The 17,565-nt window shown below is 35.9% G+C and overlaps 1 protein-coding gene across 2 annotated transcripts in view; it reads left to right on the top strand.

Annotated features, from left to right (window-relative positions):
* The window catches only part of LOC131069410 (DUF21 domain-containing protein At2g14520), an 83,777-nt gene extending 68,836 nt beyond the window's left edge, over positions 1-14,941 (top strand). For both annotated transcript variants that reach the window (XM_058004826.2, XM_058004834.1), the window contains 3 exons: positions 13,965-14,011; positions 14,118-14,305; positions 14,391-14,941. In XM_058004826.2, coding sequence (XP_057860809.1) covers positions 13,965-14,011; positions 14,118-14,289 — 219 coding nt within the window. In that variant the 3' untranslated portion in view covers positions 14,290-14,305; positions 14,391-14,941. The remainder of the gene's footprint in view (positions 1-13,964; positions 14,012-14,117; positions 14,306-14,390) is intronic.
* The last annotated feature ends 2,624 nt before the right edge of the window (positions 14,942-17,565 follow it).

Below are 17,565 nucleotides of genomic sequence, written 5' to 3'. Positions count from 1 at the left end.
TTCTTATCAAGTCCTCAAGTCTTGACAAATTTGTAAAATTTTGGGATAAAATTGATGTAGTTAGTAGATTGACCATTAAGGGAGGCTATTAAAGTAATATTGTAATATTTAGTTTCTAATGGTCAATTAAGTCACTAGGATAGACTTTAGGAATATTCTTTTATTGTTTTAGTTAAGTTCTTATCATTTGCTTTCTTAGTTGTTGATTTTATCCTTATCGGATACATCATTGTAATTCCTATTTGAGACTTTAACTTACTAGTTAATATTGAATATCTCAGTAATCATTCTATGATTTTACTTTTCGTGATAAGGATGCATTTAAGGAGTCTTTTCCAAAAATCACAATTGTTTGGTCTATGTGTAGAGAGCTTCAACACGACAATTAATTTAGTGAGAACATGCATCTACTAAAGTCAGTCTAGTCTTAGAGTATGTATATGCATTTCCACAGATAATAATTCTTATGCAAAGAAAATCTCTAGACAGCCTACATTTTCAACCTGCTAGTTTTAATTTCTGCACTTTTAGAAAGAATTTCTGGTGTTATTTTATAAAGACATTATTCAAAAATTGGGTGTGAGGACACCTTTCCATCCTTGGGACAGTTGAGGGATGTATGCACATGCCCTGACTGTTCCATGAATGGCAGGATGCCCCTGGGGCCTGAACACACGCCTTACAGAGGAACGTCCTCAGGGACATGCCTTGCACTAAATGGCCATCCTGGGATGGCACCCTTTGGGGTTGGCACTCTGGTAGATGGAAGAGAGATGTTTCATAGACTGTCCCCAAATGTCTCTATCCCATGGAATAACATATTTTTTTGGGGAAAACTGCCTTTACACATTTTCTTGTCTTGTTAAAGCTTAATCTCTTCATTCTTAAGGATGCATACTTACTAATTTCTAGAGTATAGGTTCAAAGTTCAAACTTCAAAGCTGACCTATGCGTTTGCTGCTTTGGCTTTCTTATCTGTTTTTGATGGATTGCTTTAGATTGGGTACGTGATGTGGATCATGCTGCTCCTTTAAAGGGAATGTCTTACATTGCAATGTCAGGGTTTGGGATCATCTTGCTTCTTCTGAAGGGGATGTCTTACTCTGCAATATCAAGAGTCTCTAGATGAGAGTATCCACTTCTGTACTTCATTTTCTTCTCCTAACCTGCACTTTTGGATTGATTGTTCTGTTCAAATGCCCACCCCCTTGGATGAGTCCTTTTTTGTAAGCTTGATGGGCACTCAAGTTTTACTAATTGCCAATTTGTTAATATGGATTTAAACAATTCAAACTCTTTGTGAATGCATGACTCTTGTCAAATGGAACATGGCAAGAGTTCATGCTTACTCAGGAATTTGGGATTGGTGGTTTCCTTCTGCAGCTGAGAGGAGTGGCATCCTTTTTGATTTACTGTATTTTAGGTTTTTGCTCAATTTACTCAGAAAGGGAGGAAGGAAATTTTTTGGATAAAAATATAAAGAAATATTGGTATACCCTAAAGATTAGATGAAAATTTCTGATAGAAAGCTGGGAAAAGCACAGAGAAAAGTATTTTTCTTACTGGCTAGAAGCAAAATGGAAAATGTCAGAAAATGACATGACACAGAAAAGGTGATTGAGTTGAAACCCTTCTTTCTAATGAAAATGATTTGACCAAAAGTCTTTCACAAGCAGCATATACTTAACATGAATGCCACCCAATTCATATAGAACTTTCTGGACACAATGTTCAATGAAAATTCTATTCTCATGCCAATAATATGTTATATAAATTGGAAGACAATTGTTCAAGCAATTTGTATGGAAAAATTTCAGAAATGTGCCATTCATAAATAGATGTATCCTCACCTAACGGTTCATGCACGCAGAGCATTTGAGGGTACTATGTAATCCCAGTGCAGTTTGGCATGTATTCAAGCACAAAACTCCCAAATATAAAAACTAATTGTAGCTGACTCAAAAACATAATTTTAATACCAAAATAGGGCTGAAGGAAGGGACCTTTTTATTTATTTATTGTCTATCTATACAAAGTTCCCTTAAATTGGTAGTTACATAATTAGTCACAAATCACAACAACCAACCATCTCTTTTTCTCATTTTGATACATTTGAGTCCTCTGCCTTTCACAGATTAATCTTTGCACTTTACATAGTAAATTAATTTGTAATTTATAATTGATGACCTATCAATTTAACTCATGCATTTATTTGACTTTTGGATCATCTATGCTACTATATCTTATGAAGTAAAGTCTCCTAATATTTTTTTTCCAAGGACCTATGACACAGACATACCACTTCATTACATAACATCTACTTGTCTCAGATAGATTCTTCACCAGCGCATATGTTAGATAATGCCTCAGTGTGTGCCAATCTCTATGCTATTTGAGCATACATCTTCACAAAAGTGATACTTATAAATATGTCGTGTCCTCATTTCAGGCAAAGTTAATTGGAAGACCCTTAGCCTATTATTTTATTTTCCATAGGTTATTGGAATGTTACAAGGGAAATAATTTAACAACTTAACGTAAGTTGTCTAAAAAGTAACTCTATGCTAGATTCTTAAAAAAATAATCTACATTTTATTATTAAAAAGTTGTTATAAAAGAGGGACAAAAAGATGTTGCTAGGACCAAGGGGCCAATTGAAATATTAAGATAAAATGAAAAGGAAATTCTAGACACTTCCAGAAGAAGGCTAAATTTAGTAAAAAGGGATTATCAAAGGAGGGGCTGGATAGAAAAAGAAATCATCTATAGTATTGTGATCAAACCCCCATTTCTGACATTGAATCCTACGTTCATCTTTCTATATAAGGATGAAAACTCTTTTGGCATTGAGATTAGTTTCCAAATTTATCTGTTTGTTTGTTGAGGTGTTTCAATATTTATACTTTCATTTGCAACCAACAATTATCATCATAAATATATTTGAGAGCCTGTTGTAACATTGTGGAGGTCTTTTGAGCAATTATTATCATCACAGGGCAATTTTAGAGGCTGTAGTGCCCTGGCCGTACCACTTGCTAGGTTGAATTGCTGCTCTTTTTGAATTTAATGAAAGCTGTTATTACCTGCAGAACCCTTGTTTAGATCAGCTGCTTCTTCTAGAGATGGAGTAGAGGCATTTTGGGACTGCTGCTTTCTGTTTTGGGATTATTTCTGGGTGTTCTATGGGTTATTATCATTGTTAGAAGCTGTACATTCAGGCTGTACCTCATTGAATCTAATTATTGTGTTTCAATCTGAACTTTGGGCTGTCAAACATTTATTCTGGGTGTAACACATGTCAATATGATTCTGGAATATAATATAGTTTGCTGTAATTTCTGGAATAACGTAGATACTTATTACTTGGCCGCACTATCTCATATTAGCTACGAATCAGCTTACGTACCCAGCTGTAGTAGTTCCTAACCATTCACTATTTTGTGAGTTCTTTTTTCATTGCTGTTCATGGTATTTTTGTTTGTAATCAGTTTTGCATTTGTGGAGATATTGCTAATTTTCCAGCTCTCATATTCTCATATTGTTACATAATTTGCTGTGTGGTTCACCCCGTGTTCAAATATTTGATATTGATCTCTTTATGGAGTGTTGATGGCTTAGCTACCAAGTGAAGCTATCTAGCATTCGTATTTTTTCATTACAGGCAAGTTGTGTGGCCTGCCACTAGTTAGTATAATAAATTTGAATATTCTTTGCATTCTAGTCACTGTATGCTCTCATCTTGCCCATTCTAGGATCTCAGCAATCAAAAAGTGCTAGTATTGGTGCATTAATACTAGGTTTTGGTCAAGATTTTTGAATATTCTAGTTCGGGACATTACAATAGTATCATAATTGTGATCTTGCCAGCCTGTGGTGTTAAAGCTAAAGTTTAATGTAGATTACATCACATGCTTTCTAGTAACAGAAAATAATGGAAGACCAAAATGAAGACATATCAAGAATCCTTATAAAAAATATTACAAACTTTGCAACATATTAATAATAATAAGCTGGATCAATTTACTTGTCCAATAAAAGAAAGGGACAAAAGAGAAAAAGAAGCATAAATGAAGAGTCCAAATTTCAAAGATCAGTTATTGATGAGTTTCCTATCACTTTCAAAGATTCAAATTCATTTAGAGAAAAATGACAAAAAGATTGTATTCAAAGAAGATAGTTAAAAGAGGACTGTGACAGAGATGAGTGCAAACTTCTGGCTTTTGATGTTTATGATAAAAATTTTGACATCTACAAATTTGTCACCACCTTTGAAGAACACTTGGGCATATTTTAAGAAAATAGAAATAGAAGAAAAATGAAGAAGATAGAAAACATTAGAATCTAAGCCTCAAGAATCTGCCAAGGGGCAAAAACCAAAAGAAACATTCTTGAAGGAAGAAGAAAGGCCAGAGCTAGAGTCTTGAGCACCTTGGACCAAGTTCCATTCCAAGACACCTCCTCCAAGCCAACTAAAGAAGAATTCTCTTGCTGCAAGAAAGAAACATGATAGCAGAAACAAACTTAGAAGAGAGAATCTTTGCTTCTCATGCATAAAACTTTGGGAGCCAAGCCACAAACATTGGAGCAAAGATGAGATGATGTCAGAAAAAGAGTTAGAGAATTTTGATAAAGAGCTATAAAAGAAGATGATGGAACTTGAAAAAGTGATGCATACACTTGAGCCACAAATTCAAGAAGAGGTTAAGGAAGAAGTTGTGGAACATGAGCCAAAGGAAGAAGAGAAGCTAGCATCAGAAATAATAGAACTTGTTGTAAAGCTCGAGCTGAAGAAGGAAGAACACTTAGAGTTGCAAGAAAACAAGAAGCAAACCTTGGAGGAATCCACCATATAGTTGGAAGGTAGGGATCTTAGTTCAAAAAACAGATATCTCGTTGACTTTATAAATTGAATGTGGTCATATAGTCAAGGAGATACCACCATTTGCTGAATGCACGAGTGTCAGAGATGTCCTTGTTCAGAATGCTCTCATCAACCTTGCGAAGGTTGAGTACATGCCATATGAAGGAACATTAGCAAAAGGAGGATACTTGGACCATTTATATGATTTCAGATCAGAAAATGAAAATGATGGTTTAATTCAAGAACCATGAGGTAGAGTTTGTCTTTGTTGAAAGGCATTCACATGAGAAGAATGTCTTAATAGAAGTCAATGGAGGTGTTGCATTCACAAATTCAGTAGCAAATGGTAAATAGCCTATTTCCATGAAGGTAATGATGTCAAAGATTTGATGTTTCAGGCTATATTATTGCAAATTTGTTGTCATGGAAAGCACTTTAAGGAGAATGAAAAAGTGATGGACAAAACTTGTAGCAAAGGACATATAGATCCTTCCGTGTAAGTTCAAAGTTGTAAGTTGTTTATACGTTAGACTATGGGATGTGGGTGATACTTTGACACACTCAATACTAAGGTTTGAATTGGAAAAGGCAGTGAGTTCTAACGTAATGCTGGATCGTGTTGATTCACTCCTTTTTCACGATGCTTTCATTCCAACTTTTCGAGGAGTTTGCAAGGCATCTCTCAAGAGTTGAAAGTGTAATGTCCCCATTTTTGCGCCTCCGTAAGCTTCAGTTGTTCCTAGGGGTTAGCCTATGACTTTGATCCCCATAGGCTAATGGAGTTTTTAGGGGACCTGTTGTGACGTTTTCACACATCGCCCCATTGCAAATGGGGACCCCCTACTTTTTAGGCCCTCCCGGTCTTTTGGCTTGCGTTTTTGGGGTCTTTTCGCAGTAGGCTGATCAGTCTCTCTTCTTTGCAAGTGTTTGGGGGTCATATTGGTCAAGTCTGCCTTTCGTTTGAGCAAATTTGGCTAAGTCTAGGGCCTGTTTTGTCCTTTCTCTAGGGTTTTGCCTTTTGTCCTAGATTTTAGGGGTTCCTATTAGGGTTTCGAGAAAATTAAGCATACGACTAGAATCAGGACCCTTCAGGGGACCTCCCAGTAAAATTTGAGCCCAAACGGAGCAACTTTCTATTTTTAGAAAGTCCCTTTTTTTTAGGGATTTTTCCGAGTCCTGGAATGTTGCCATTTTGCCAAAAATAAAACTTACTATTTTTAGTAATTTCTATTTTTAGTAAGTTTCTATTTATAGTAAGTCATTCTTGCATCCTGTTTTAAGCTCTAACTTTGACATTTTGGAAAGTTTCTATTTCGGGAAAGTCTATTTGTGGCAAGATCAGGCTAGCAGACAGCGAAGAATCAACATGCACAATCACTTCTAAATCTGGAAAGTTGAAAGCAAACAGGTAGGGGTCTAAAATGGCTAAGTATGAGAATCATCCCTGAAGTGGAAGGCACAAAATTGTTCTAAGTCTGGAAAATCCACCTTCAAACTCCCAAAGTGGCATCTCAGCACAGACAGTGATCAAAATTTGGCTAAGTTTGGATCTCCTATTCCAGAAGAGGAAAGCAAGCATGGTCATCCAAGTCTAGAAATTCACATCAATCCACCAATGTCATCCTGATCCGAAAATGGCCTGAAATTTGACTAAGTCTGGAAATTTGGAAGATCTTCCAAAATCCAGAATTTGCATTATGATTCCTATGGACCTGAAACCACTCTCAAACATCCTGACAATATATATGAAATATAACTTAAAGTATAAGAAAGGAAAATGCGTCTTATACTTAAATGTTATATTTCATATATATATATCCTGACGAAGAGCTTGAAATGATGGAAAAATCCATGAATCCATGAACGTGGTGAAAATGTGCCCAAGACTGGGTTGGGGTGCTGAATTGAAGATGCCATTCACAAGTGCAATAATCCACCTCTCCATGGACAGAGCCAAAATGCGCCCAGGTCTGGGCTGGGGCGCTGAATTGAAGATGCCATTCACAAGTGCAATAATCCACCTCTCCATGGACAGAGCCAAAATGCGCCCAGGTCTGGGCTGGGGCGCTGAATTCATGAAGTCATTCACAAGTGCAAAAATCCACCTCTCCATGGAAAGAGCCAAAATGCGCCCAGGTCTGGGCTGGGGCGCTGAATTCATGAAGCCATTCACAGAAAGAAAATTCATGAATCCTTGGCATGGTGAAAATTTCACCCAAGCTAAAAAATTGAAATTCTGCCTAAGTCATGGAATCCAAGGAGTCAAGGAAGAATAAAACACATAATTCCTCTCGAGCGAATTTTCGAATATGCTATTTTTAGACACCAAATCTCAACCAAGTGTGGAAAATTTTATAGATTCGGAATCGGGGTGAAATTCTTCATCCAATGAACCTGGCTCCTAAATTTTAGGAGGATCCCTAAAAAATAGGGATGTTGAAAAGGAGACATGGACAATTCACAAAGTAATGGAAATTCCTTCCTTCAAGACATAATTCCAAGAAAGGTGAAAAATTGACTAAGTGTTGGAAATTCCTTCCTTCATGACAGAGTTCCTAAAAAAGGTGAATATTTGGCTAAGTGTTGGAAATTCCTTCCTTCATGATAGAGTTCCTGAAAAAGGTGAAAATTTGGCTAAGTGTTGGAAATTCCTTCCTTCATGACAGAGTTCCTGAAAAAGGTGAAAATTTGGCTAAGTGTTGGAAATTCCTTCACGACGGAATTCTTGGAAATGTGAAAATTTGGCTAAGTGTTGGAAATTCCTTCCTTCAAGACAAAATTCCAAGCAAGGAAGAAATACACCCAAGGATGAATACATAAAATTTCTAAGGCAAGGAAGGAATCAGGGATGAACTGAACAAGAAATTTCCCCTCCAGGGAAAAAATTGAAAAATCCATTCTCGGGCATCAAATCACATCCAAATTTCAAAAGTTTTACAGATTTGGATTCGTAGGAGAATTTTCTCTCTCTTGGACCGCAGAACCCTAATTTGGAAATTTTCCTAAAAAATAGGAAATGTGCAGAATTGATGAAAAACCTTCTCTGAGCAAGGAAAGTTGAAGAGACTTCAAGAAAATTCTTACTGAATCGAATTTTCCCTCTCCAACAATTCCAGATGTGCAGGAGCGGATATACGATGGCAGGATCCATTTGCATGGCGAGGATCTATTGAACGCATGGCAGTATGGTGGCGCATTCATTGCCGGAATATTTGACCAAATGGCAACCTGGTCATTGCATGTTGAATTTATGGTAGATTCCTTTTGCATGCAGCCGCCGCATGTGGAAATGATGGAGCATTTATCACATAATGGGGTGATTTTTGCATGGATGAATATTCAATGCATGTTGGGCGAATTTGAAGGAGGTGGTGCATTTAATGCGCAATGGATGCTATTTTGGGTACTTTTGAATTAATTGTATATGGGCATGATGGGTTATTAATTGGAGATTCCCACCTTGTTGCATCTTGAGTGGAGAATCTTTTAGGGAAAACCCTAATTAGGGTTTTGCATGTAGCCAGGGCTTGAAGCCTATATAAGGGGTGACCCCCCTCATTTGTAAAGGAGGGAGCTTTGTCTGAAATTGTTGCGATAAGTTTTGAGATAATAACAGTGAAACATTGTTCTCTGATGGTGTCCACTTAAATTATTTTTTCAAAGCTTGCATGGTTTCACCTTCCTCGCTTAGAGTAGAAGTAGTATGGTGCTTTGATTTCAATGGAGAATGTAATGGTGTTTGATGAATTCCATGGTTCATACTTTTTGCATCTTGCTGATTGTAAGTTGCAGTGTAAAGTTAGTCTGAGCCCACTAAACTTGTGCTAAGTTCGGTTGTGGACAGTCGTTTGGATTGTGCCGTTTTGGGTATTCAAATGCACTTTCTCAATATGAAAATTCTTTAACATCCTTAGAAGATTGCACCGGTTCTTGCGGAGTTGTAGTTGATCTTGGCGAAGCAGAGCTTGGTTTATTTGGAATTTGTCCACCAGAGCACTATTCATTGGTATCACTGCCCTTAGGAGTAGATTTAGATCCTTCGAAACCCTTTCCCTTTTCTTTCAATTCATTTTAGTCCGTTCGAAGCAGCATCATCGCAGAATTGTCATATTCGATGGTGGAGTTCCAGCCACAACAAGGAAGTGAAAGAATGATGCAAACGTAAGGCCCCTTGGATTACCAACAAACACATCAGCCAACTGAGTCACATCCACGCATTGAAGGAACCTTGGAGTCGATTGTTTGAACTTCTTGCAATCTTAGCATAAAATTGCACTTTGATCAAGAGAGAGTGAAGCGACCGTTAGGCAACTTTATTCTGTGTTAGACGCTGTCATAAAAAAAACGTCAACAGGACCCTTTGTGTGTGCTTCGGGGTTTTCCAGCTGACCTTGGGTGGTTTATTTTAGTACACTTCATCTCAGAGATTCAGTTTTTTGGTTGTTTGCTTTCTAGAGGTCTTTTAGGCTCCATTTGAACACACTATTTTTAGTAAGTCTCCTGAGCATTTTGGTCCCATACTATTTATAGTAAGTGATTTGGCCAGTTGGAGGGTACCCTAGCTATTAATGGGTAGTTGGTAGAATAAATTAAATGTCCTGATATTGGCATTTATTGGAGTTATTGATTAATATTAAATTACTAAATTCTCCACTTTAATAATATTAATGAAATTAATGACTATTATAAGTGGATATAAGGGGCCTTTGTTGGATAACTTGTATTAATGATATAAAGTCAATTATTAAGCCTAATTGGGACGCCAACTTTAGTAAATGCCATTAAGTGAAATTAAATGCAATTTTTTATCAAATGCTATTAATTGCCTAGGGGTTGTAGGTTTTGAAGAGGCATCTGAAAGGATAATTGAAGTCTTTTTTATTCATTCATTCACTTATTCATTTTGGAGAAAAACGATGGAGATTGAAGAGCAAGGGTTTTGCTGAAGCTTCAAGCTTTTTGGGAACGAAAACTCTCAGAGGGGACAGTACCTGCAGGTGTGAGATATCATCCAAGGGCATTCAGAGGTTCAATTCAAGGGCAGATGGAAGATCAATCATTTGCAGATTTTAGACAGTTTAAACTCATAAAGGTTCATAATTCTAGCCGTTCCATCTTCCAAATCGGGTCATACTTTCTCAAGGGCTGGCCATACATGTTCCAAGGCTGTGTGGGCTTTTTGAAGTGAGTTTCCAGATTTTCTGTGGACTTCAATAATCAGCAAATATAGGTGTTGGAACTTATGCATCTGATTTGTATTTTCAGCATCGATAATATTATCTATAGCTGATAATGGTATGTACTATTAATCATTTAAATGGAATCTGGAGCCAAGGGATTGAAGAAATTGTTGTTAAATTGTCTAGAATTGTTATTTATTTCATAGCATTATTTCCAAGCGTTTAATTTCAGTGTTTATACATCAAAACAAAAAAATCAGAAAACTCAGAAAAATCAGAAAAAAGTAAGACAGAAAATATTCCAAAAACTGAATTCAAAAGTATAGAACAGGGCTGGATATTTCACAAAGAGGATATTTTGAAGGATGGAGTTGTTGGCCAAGTATATGATGTTTGTGAAGTAGTGGATTCACATGTAGTGCAGTCTTCCATAGAAGAAAAGTTTAGTGATTTAGGGTCTCCCGGCGATAGCCAATTTTAATGGAGCATATGACATTGTCACCTATGAAACAATAGCTGATGAGAAATCTGTAGTAGTAGAGTTTCATCAGTCTAGATATGCAGATTATTCTCGCAAAGGGAAAAATATCTCACCGAGTCTTGACAATCATGTTGTACTTAAGTAATATTCTTCCTATCTATGGAAATACTTTAAAGACATTTTTGTGCGAAGATGTCAATATTTGCAGTCATGAACAAGTAAAGAAAGCTCACTTTGTAGAGTTTAAGCAGAGGCTAGAAGAGTTGCATGAATTAAAGAAACAACTGGTTGTAACAAAAAAGAAAGAGGTGCAAGTCCTAAAAGAGTTGGATAGCACGAAAAGGTTCAATAACACATCAATATTGCTTACTGCATATTGAATGAGTGTTTGTTATTAATCTCCAGATTTGTTTGTTGAAATGTTTCAATACATTATCCTTTCATCTGCAACCAGCAATTATTATCATAATGTTTTTTGGGAGCCTGCTGTACCATTGTGGAGGACTTTGTGCAATTATTATTATTGCAGGGCAATATTAGAGGCTGTAGTGTCCTGGCTGTTCCATTGCTGGGTTGGTTGTTATGACCCACAAAACTCTTGTTCAGATCAAGCACCCCTACTAGAGTTAGAGTAGAGGCATTAAGGGATTGCAGCTTTCTGTTTTGGGGTTATTTCTGGGTGTTGTATGGGATATTATCATGGCTGGTGACTATATGCGCAGGTTGTATCTCACTGAATCTAATTATTGTGCTTCAATCTGCATTTTGGGCTGTCAAGCCTTTATTTTGGGTGTAGCACATGTCAATATTGTTGCTGGAATATAACAGTCTGCTGCAAATTTTTACTGCTGTAACTACTTATTACTTGGTCATGCTATCTCATTATTAGCTACAACTCAGCTTATGTACCCGGCTTTACCATTTCCTAACCATTCACTATTTCGTGAGTTCTCTTTTGCATTGTTGCTCATTATATTTCTGTTTACAATGCATTTAAGGAGATAGTGCTAATTTTCCAGCTTTCATAGTCTCATATTGTTATGTAATTAGCTGTGCGGTTCTCTGACAATTCATATATTTGATATTGATCTCTATATAGGGTGTTATATGGTTAAGCTTTCAAGTCAGCCTATCTATCATTCATATTATTATTTTCTCATTGCATACATTGTAAACAATGTGGCACAATTTATTTGGCCTACCGCCAGGTAGTATAATAAATTTAAATTTTGTTTGCATTTTAGTCACCATATGCTCTCACCTTGCCCATTCCTGGATCTTGGTGACCAAAAAGTGCTAGAATTGGTGCATGAATACTGGTTTTTGGTCAAAATTATCAAATATTCTAGTTTGGGACATCACAAAATATTGCATGGGATTATTTAACTATGGATTATGTTTGATAATTACATTCCTTAAGTGTTATTTTGTATACGTGGCATGGATAAGGTATACAATGATAGACCAAGCTTGCCAGAATCTTCATGTATGTCAAATGTATTTATGCATATTATCACTTTTAAAGGTTGCTCTGCTTGTGGAGACCCATTTGGGTCCAAAGGACTACAAAACGATGTTACATCCAACTTTTGAAGGGATGTAAAAGTGAGTACTAGCACTCTTGAGCATCACTAATTGTCTTGGTAAATATGTTTGTGCTACATTACCCTGAGTTTCCGAGTTGAGGACGGGTTTCCGGGATGATAATTTTTTTGCCAATTTTGGGGACGGCTATATAAAATATAAGGAAAATTTAAAATATATAGGGAAATTTTAAATGTTCATATGAAAACATGGATAAAGAATGCATATATACATTATATGTATACGAAAACTTGGATATATCATGCATATGAAAACATTATAAAACCTTAAGTTTTAACATACGACGTTTGTGTTCAAAATTCATTGTCAATACTCAATATGCATTCAGAATTCAGAATTCAGAATTCATTGTCAATATACACGTGATATAAAAAAAATAACATACAAAATGCCCAAAGGTTACATTGCTGCCATATAGTTTCATTTTCAATTACGATATGAAAATACAAAAAAGAAAAGTACACTGCTGCCCCTAATCTGCATCTCCTAACACTGCATCAAAGTCAAAGTCCTCTGAGTCTCTACCACTTGCATGGTCCATGTCCACCTCATCCAACGGAATCCAAACCAATCCCCTTCGTGTCTCCTCATCAACCTAGGCCACATCTTTGGGATCAACATCCAACCGTAGATTCAACTTCTTTTTCTTCTATCCTGCTGCTGCTTCTCTGTCAATGGCTGGTTGCTTCAAACCTTCTTGCTGCTCCACTTATTTTCCTTTCATCCAAATGATCAAATGTGTCAAAATCTTTTGCCTGATGACTTTCAGGGCAACCTAGGAGGTAGGGGCCCACAAAACAATTTAAAAATGCCTTTTTTTGTATCTTGAAAGTGTTTCTTTTTTAAATTCTCCCCGACATTGGGGATGTTTGGCCATCCCCAAGATAGTTGAGGGACATTCCAGACGTTCTCAGTCATCCCTGGGACGGCCAGACACCCTCAGCATCAGTGGATGGAATTTCTGAAAAAGGGGATGCTGTTTCTGATTTCAGGCAAAAAAGGGGATGTCCCTTGGCTGTCCCCACATCCCTGGTATGGGGACGAGGTTTTCAAGACTTGGGATGCATCTCCGGGTTTCGTAGTATAGTTTATGCCAAGGTAGACAAGGTTTGTGTTGTTTTTTGCCAATGAAATTGTTTCCAGGAGGCTGCTTGCGTTTTCCTTGTTCACTTATTTGTCTTTTGCAAAGATATTGTTTTACTTTTATCTCATTTGAAGCTTGTAAGGGGCCAACATGAGGTGTAAATGGCAAGTTCAAAGAGAGGGTTGTAATTAAATCATTTTTAAAATCTGAAAACAATTTGGTCTTGTAATTATCCTTAGAAACATTTCCGTGAAGCAGGGATATAAACAGAAATATGAGCACCTTTATGCTTTTAGTTATCTTTGTATGTCTATGAGTCATTTGAATTTTTTTATCACATTAATGTCTAATGTTCTATATCTAGTACCTAGGTTATTGTACTTAATTATTTTAAAATATGTGAAGTATTAGGTGGCTTAAAAGAAATAATCCTGCTTTGTTTTGCATTTCTTGTGTCTATGATTGATTTACTTTTACAAGAAAAATGACCGGAATTCTATGTAGTGCAGCTTTGTTATGTGCTTTATTGTAAAATGACCCCCTATCTCCCTTTTATCCTAGGTGGTAATTTATTGTGAAGGAGAAATGCACAACCACTGCTTTGGAAGTTCTATATAATTTGATACTTTGGTTATATTCCATCAACTTACATTTTGAGCATAAACTCATCAGGTCTTTTCTTAGACATCAAATTTTGGACACTCATTTATGTTTAACCCTCTAATTCTTTCATGGATTTTCATGTGATTCCAGGAAGAGATATTAGATGAAACAGATGAATACATTGATGTTCATAATAAGTAAGTTGACAAATGTAATAATGGATAACAAGTACTTTTTCTTTTCTTAGTTGTATTGCGTGAATGCTTTCAGCATGAGTTGATGGGTATTTTTATGATGATTCAGGATAAAAGTTAATATGCTTGCATCAGGAAGTACATCTGTATCCTCTTCTCTTCAGCCAACTCCTATATTGAAGTCTCCCATTTCACCTCATCGTCAAGCACCTGGGTCAACATCAACATTACCACTCTCTTCACGTACTTCATTGCTAGGTTCACAAAAATTTTCAACATGAGAGTGGTTCAAACAATGTAAGTCACTTTTTTGTTTCTGTTTTTGTGTTTCCAGATTTTCTTGTTTTACTTTATGATATGTGACATGCCTGTACAAAAATAGGTCATTTCTCTCCTCCAGAATCAAGGGAACACAATACAAGGTTCAACAAGTCAAAAACAGTAGATGGTATCTTTAACTGCTATATGGAATCCAAAATTTATGTATTCATAACTATTTGGAATAAGCATTTGAAAATTTATTCAATATAGTATGATACTGCCAGTAGTCATTTCTTTCTTCGGTGTCAGTAGTTTGACTCTGTTCATGGCAGTCATGAATTTTAAATGTGCCGGCTGTCAGAAACTTACTTAGCCTTGAAGTTAAAATAACTTTTATATTTGTCAAGTTACTTCCTTTGGAGAAAAAAAATCATATAGAAGCAGATATAAGCTTGTCAGCAAATATGGAGAGCTTCCTACCTACTAAAACTCTAAAATAGAATTTTTTTTTGTTGAAACTAAAATGCTACTTAGATAGCTTTTTTTGTTGAAACTATAATGCTATCTTATTATTCCGAATGTGAATGTCAAATGTATGAATGACATTAGTAGTTGCATCTAATCTTGAGATGGTTATTTGAACCCTGCTAATGAAAACAATGCTTTCTTGTATTTGATTGTATAGCAAAGAAATGTGATGGTGGAAATTAGTGCTAATGTAGGTTATTTAAGGAAAAAATAACACTCGTTCGAAACTTCTTTTGTCTAATTTATGGATTCTATGGTTGTCCATTTATAAAAGTAAAGATAGAAAGCATCTTTATAGTCTAGAATAATATGGGAAGCATACATGTATGAGAAGATGAACTGACGTAAACTGGACTTAAGTTGAGCAACTTTTTCTTGGAAAGCATGACAAATTTGAGGTATAGTTGATTGAATTCTTTTGATTTCTAGTGGATTAGTCATTTGAAAGATCTTCCCCTCGCATTTGGAACATTGGATTTTGTTATTCCAGAGATTTTTCACTCATATTTCTAGAATTCTTTCTCTTTCAAATATTAATTTGCATTCTTCATCCATTTGGATCCTTATGTTAGTCTTTCTTGAGAACCAGTCTGATTTATAAAAGGACACATGGTTGGATGCAGTCATTGGGATGCACAGGCTTACCTTCCATGAGGGGCATGTGGTTGTTTTAATAACACATGGCTCCTCTTCATCTAGCATAGTTGTTTTGGCATGCATGTTGGTGGTTTACCTACTTTTGTTTGGTCCTTTCCACCCATCTACATCCAAGAGATTAGTTCTTTGACCAAGTTACAAATGACCTTAGCTAGGGGAAGAACACCAATAGATAACATAGTTCCAATAACCGTCACCTTATTGTCATGTTGACCCCCCAATAGCCGTCATAGTGAAAACACAATTGATAAATTTGTTTTGTACCAATAGCCGATCATTTTTCGTAATTAATTGGCCCATTTGTGCACAACTAATGGAACATTTGTCCCATTTGTGTACCACTATTGGAACATTTGTGCACCACTATTGGGACATTTGTCAACAAGTACTAGCGATTTTGAGTTGACAGTTACTGGAACATCTTTAGTTAGGTATTAGGCCACACTTTGAAATGTGTACTTTTTGACCTTTGTGCGCATAACTGTTTCTACAACGTGCATCGTTACTACCCAAAAGCCAGATCAATAGCTATAAGCAGTTAAGTCGCATACGAAGACAACTAAAAAAAATAAATCAAAATCCGATGTACCGTTTAGGATCTGTGGGTGCACGAAGTTAGCTATGATGACTACTAGTGTTCTTCCCCTAGTAAGTTCATTAATTGCACCCTTCTTTTTCTCCTGCCCATTTTTATGAGTAGGTCATATTTACTTATTCATAATGTGACTCTCACTATAGACATCATGCTCAAGAAAGTAAATTCATCTCAGCTTTAGACCATTGTGAATCAATCCTTAATCGAGAACTAGAGCACTATTAGGAATCTTGCTTGGAAAAGTGATTGCTAAGTCTAAAAATTCTTAGTAGGTCCACAATAACATAATGAAAAGTGATTACTAATTCTAAACTTTGGAACTTGACAAATCTCATATCTAAAACGATTAACAATAACATAATGAAATTCTTAGTAGGTCCACTTGATATTCTCTTGACTTTGACATATTTTAAATAATGGATGATTTGGATTTTTCTAGCACTACTAGGGACAGCTCATTAAATTGTACAAGAACTAAAACAAAATTCTATTTATATAAAAGGTATGTGCAAAGTAGATATCTAAAAGAGACTTGCTATTGAAAGCTCTATCCCAATTTCACAACACATTTACATACAAACTATGTGAAAGGAATCAAATGACATTATTGAGAAGACATAATAGTTTATCTTCTAGCTATTACTAAATATGTGGCTTCATGTAGTAATTGTTAGTGCTTGGTAGCATGAATGTGCATGGTGGATCTGCTATCAACAAAGTGATAACATGAGGTGTAAGGGCATTAAAAGGATTACTTATGAGTTGACTAGTCCACTTGGAAAATGATACTTTATTTTCAACAGGTGGAAGTGTTGATGGGGAAGTTTGCTCTTCTGTCAACACAAAATAAAATATACGTATTATAACCTATCGTATATTGAATACATTGATCTTGTATGCCTTCGAATTGTCCAAACAAGATGACCCCAAGGTTTCCAATGTCAAGTCTTGATTGTTCGTGGATAGACTCAGCGATGATGTTATTTGTTGGTAATTACAAAGGGACTTACACAACTGACAAGCTAGTTTGCATCTGATATGACAATCTGATTGATGTTTCACTTCTTAAAGTTGTTGAACTAAAGAGTAAAAGGACAGGGTTTGGAGAATCTAACTTAAATATATGGACAATGACGATAATTACTAATGCCACAGATAGACAAATTCCTCACATAAATTAATTCGTGTTTAACCAAAGACGACTCACAATGCCACAAAAATAGTGCAATCTTCAAAGGAAAATGAAAGATTTTCAAATCATGAACATACATCTAAATACCCAATTCCGGTGCAACTCAAATAAGCATCTACAATTGAACTAACAACAATAATAGGCTCAAACTAACCATGCACTAAAACTTACAACCAGGAAATCCCCAATGGTATGAATCAGAAATCCATCAAATATCCTTACACTTCACCATTAAAATCATTGAACTCTAACTAATTTGATAAAACAAACCATGCAAACAAGAGAAGGCAACTAGTAAAACACCATACTTCAATGCTTTATTCA

Source organism: Cryptomeria japonica, chromosome 6, assembly GCF_030272615.1.
Source record: "Cryptomeria japonica chromosome 6, Sugi_1.0, whole genome shotgun sequence".
Classification (NCBI taxonomy): Eukaryota; Viridiplantae; Streptophyta; class Pinopsida; order Cupressales; family Cupressaceae; genus Cryptomeria; species Cryptomeria japonica.
This window is presented reverse-complemented; position numbering and strand designations above follow the sequence as displayed.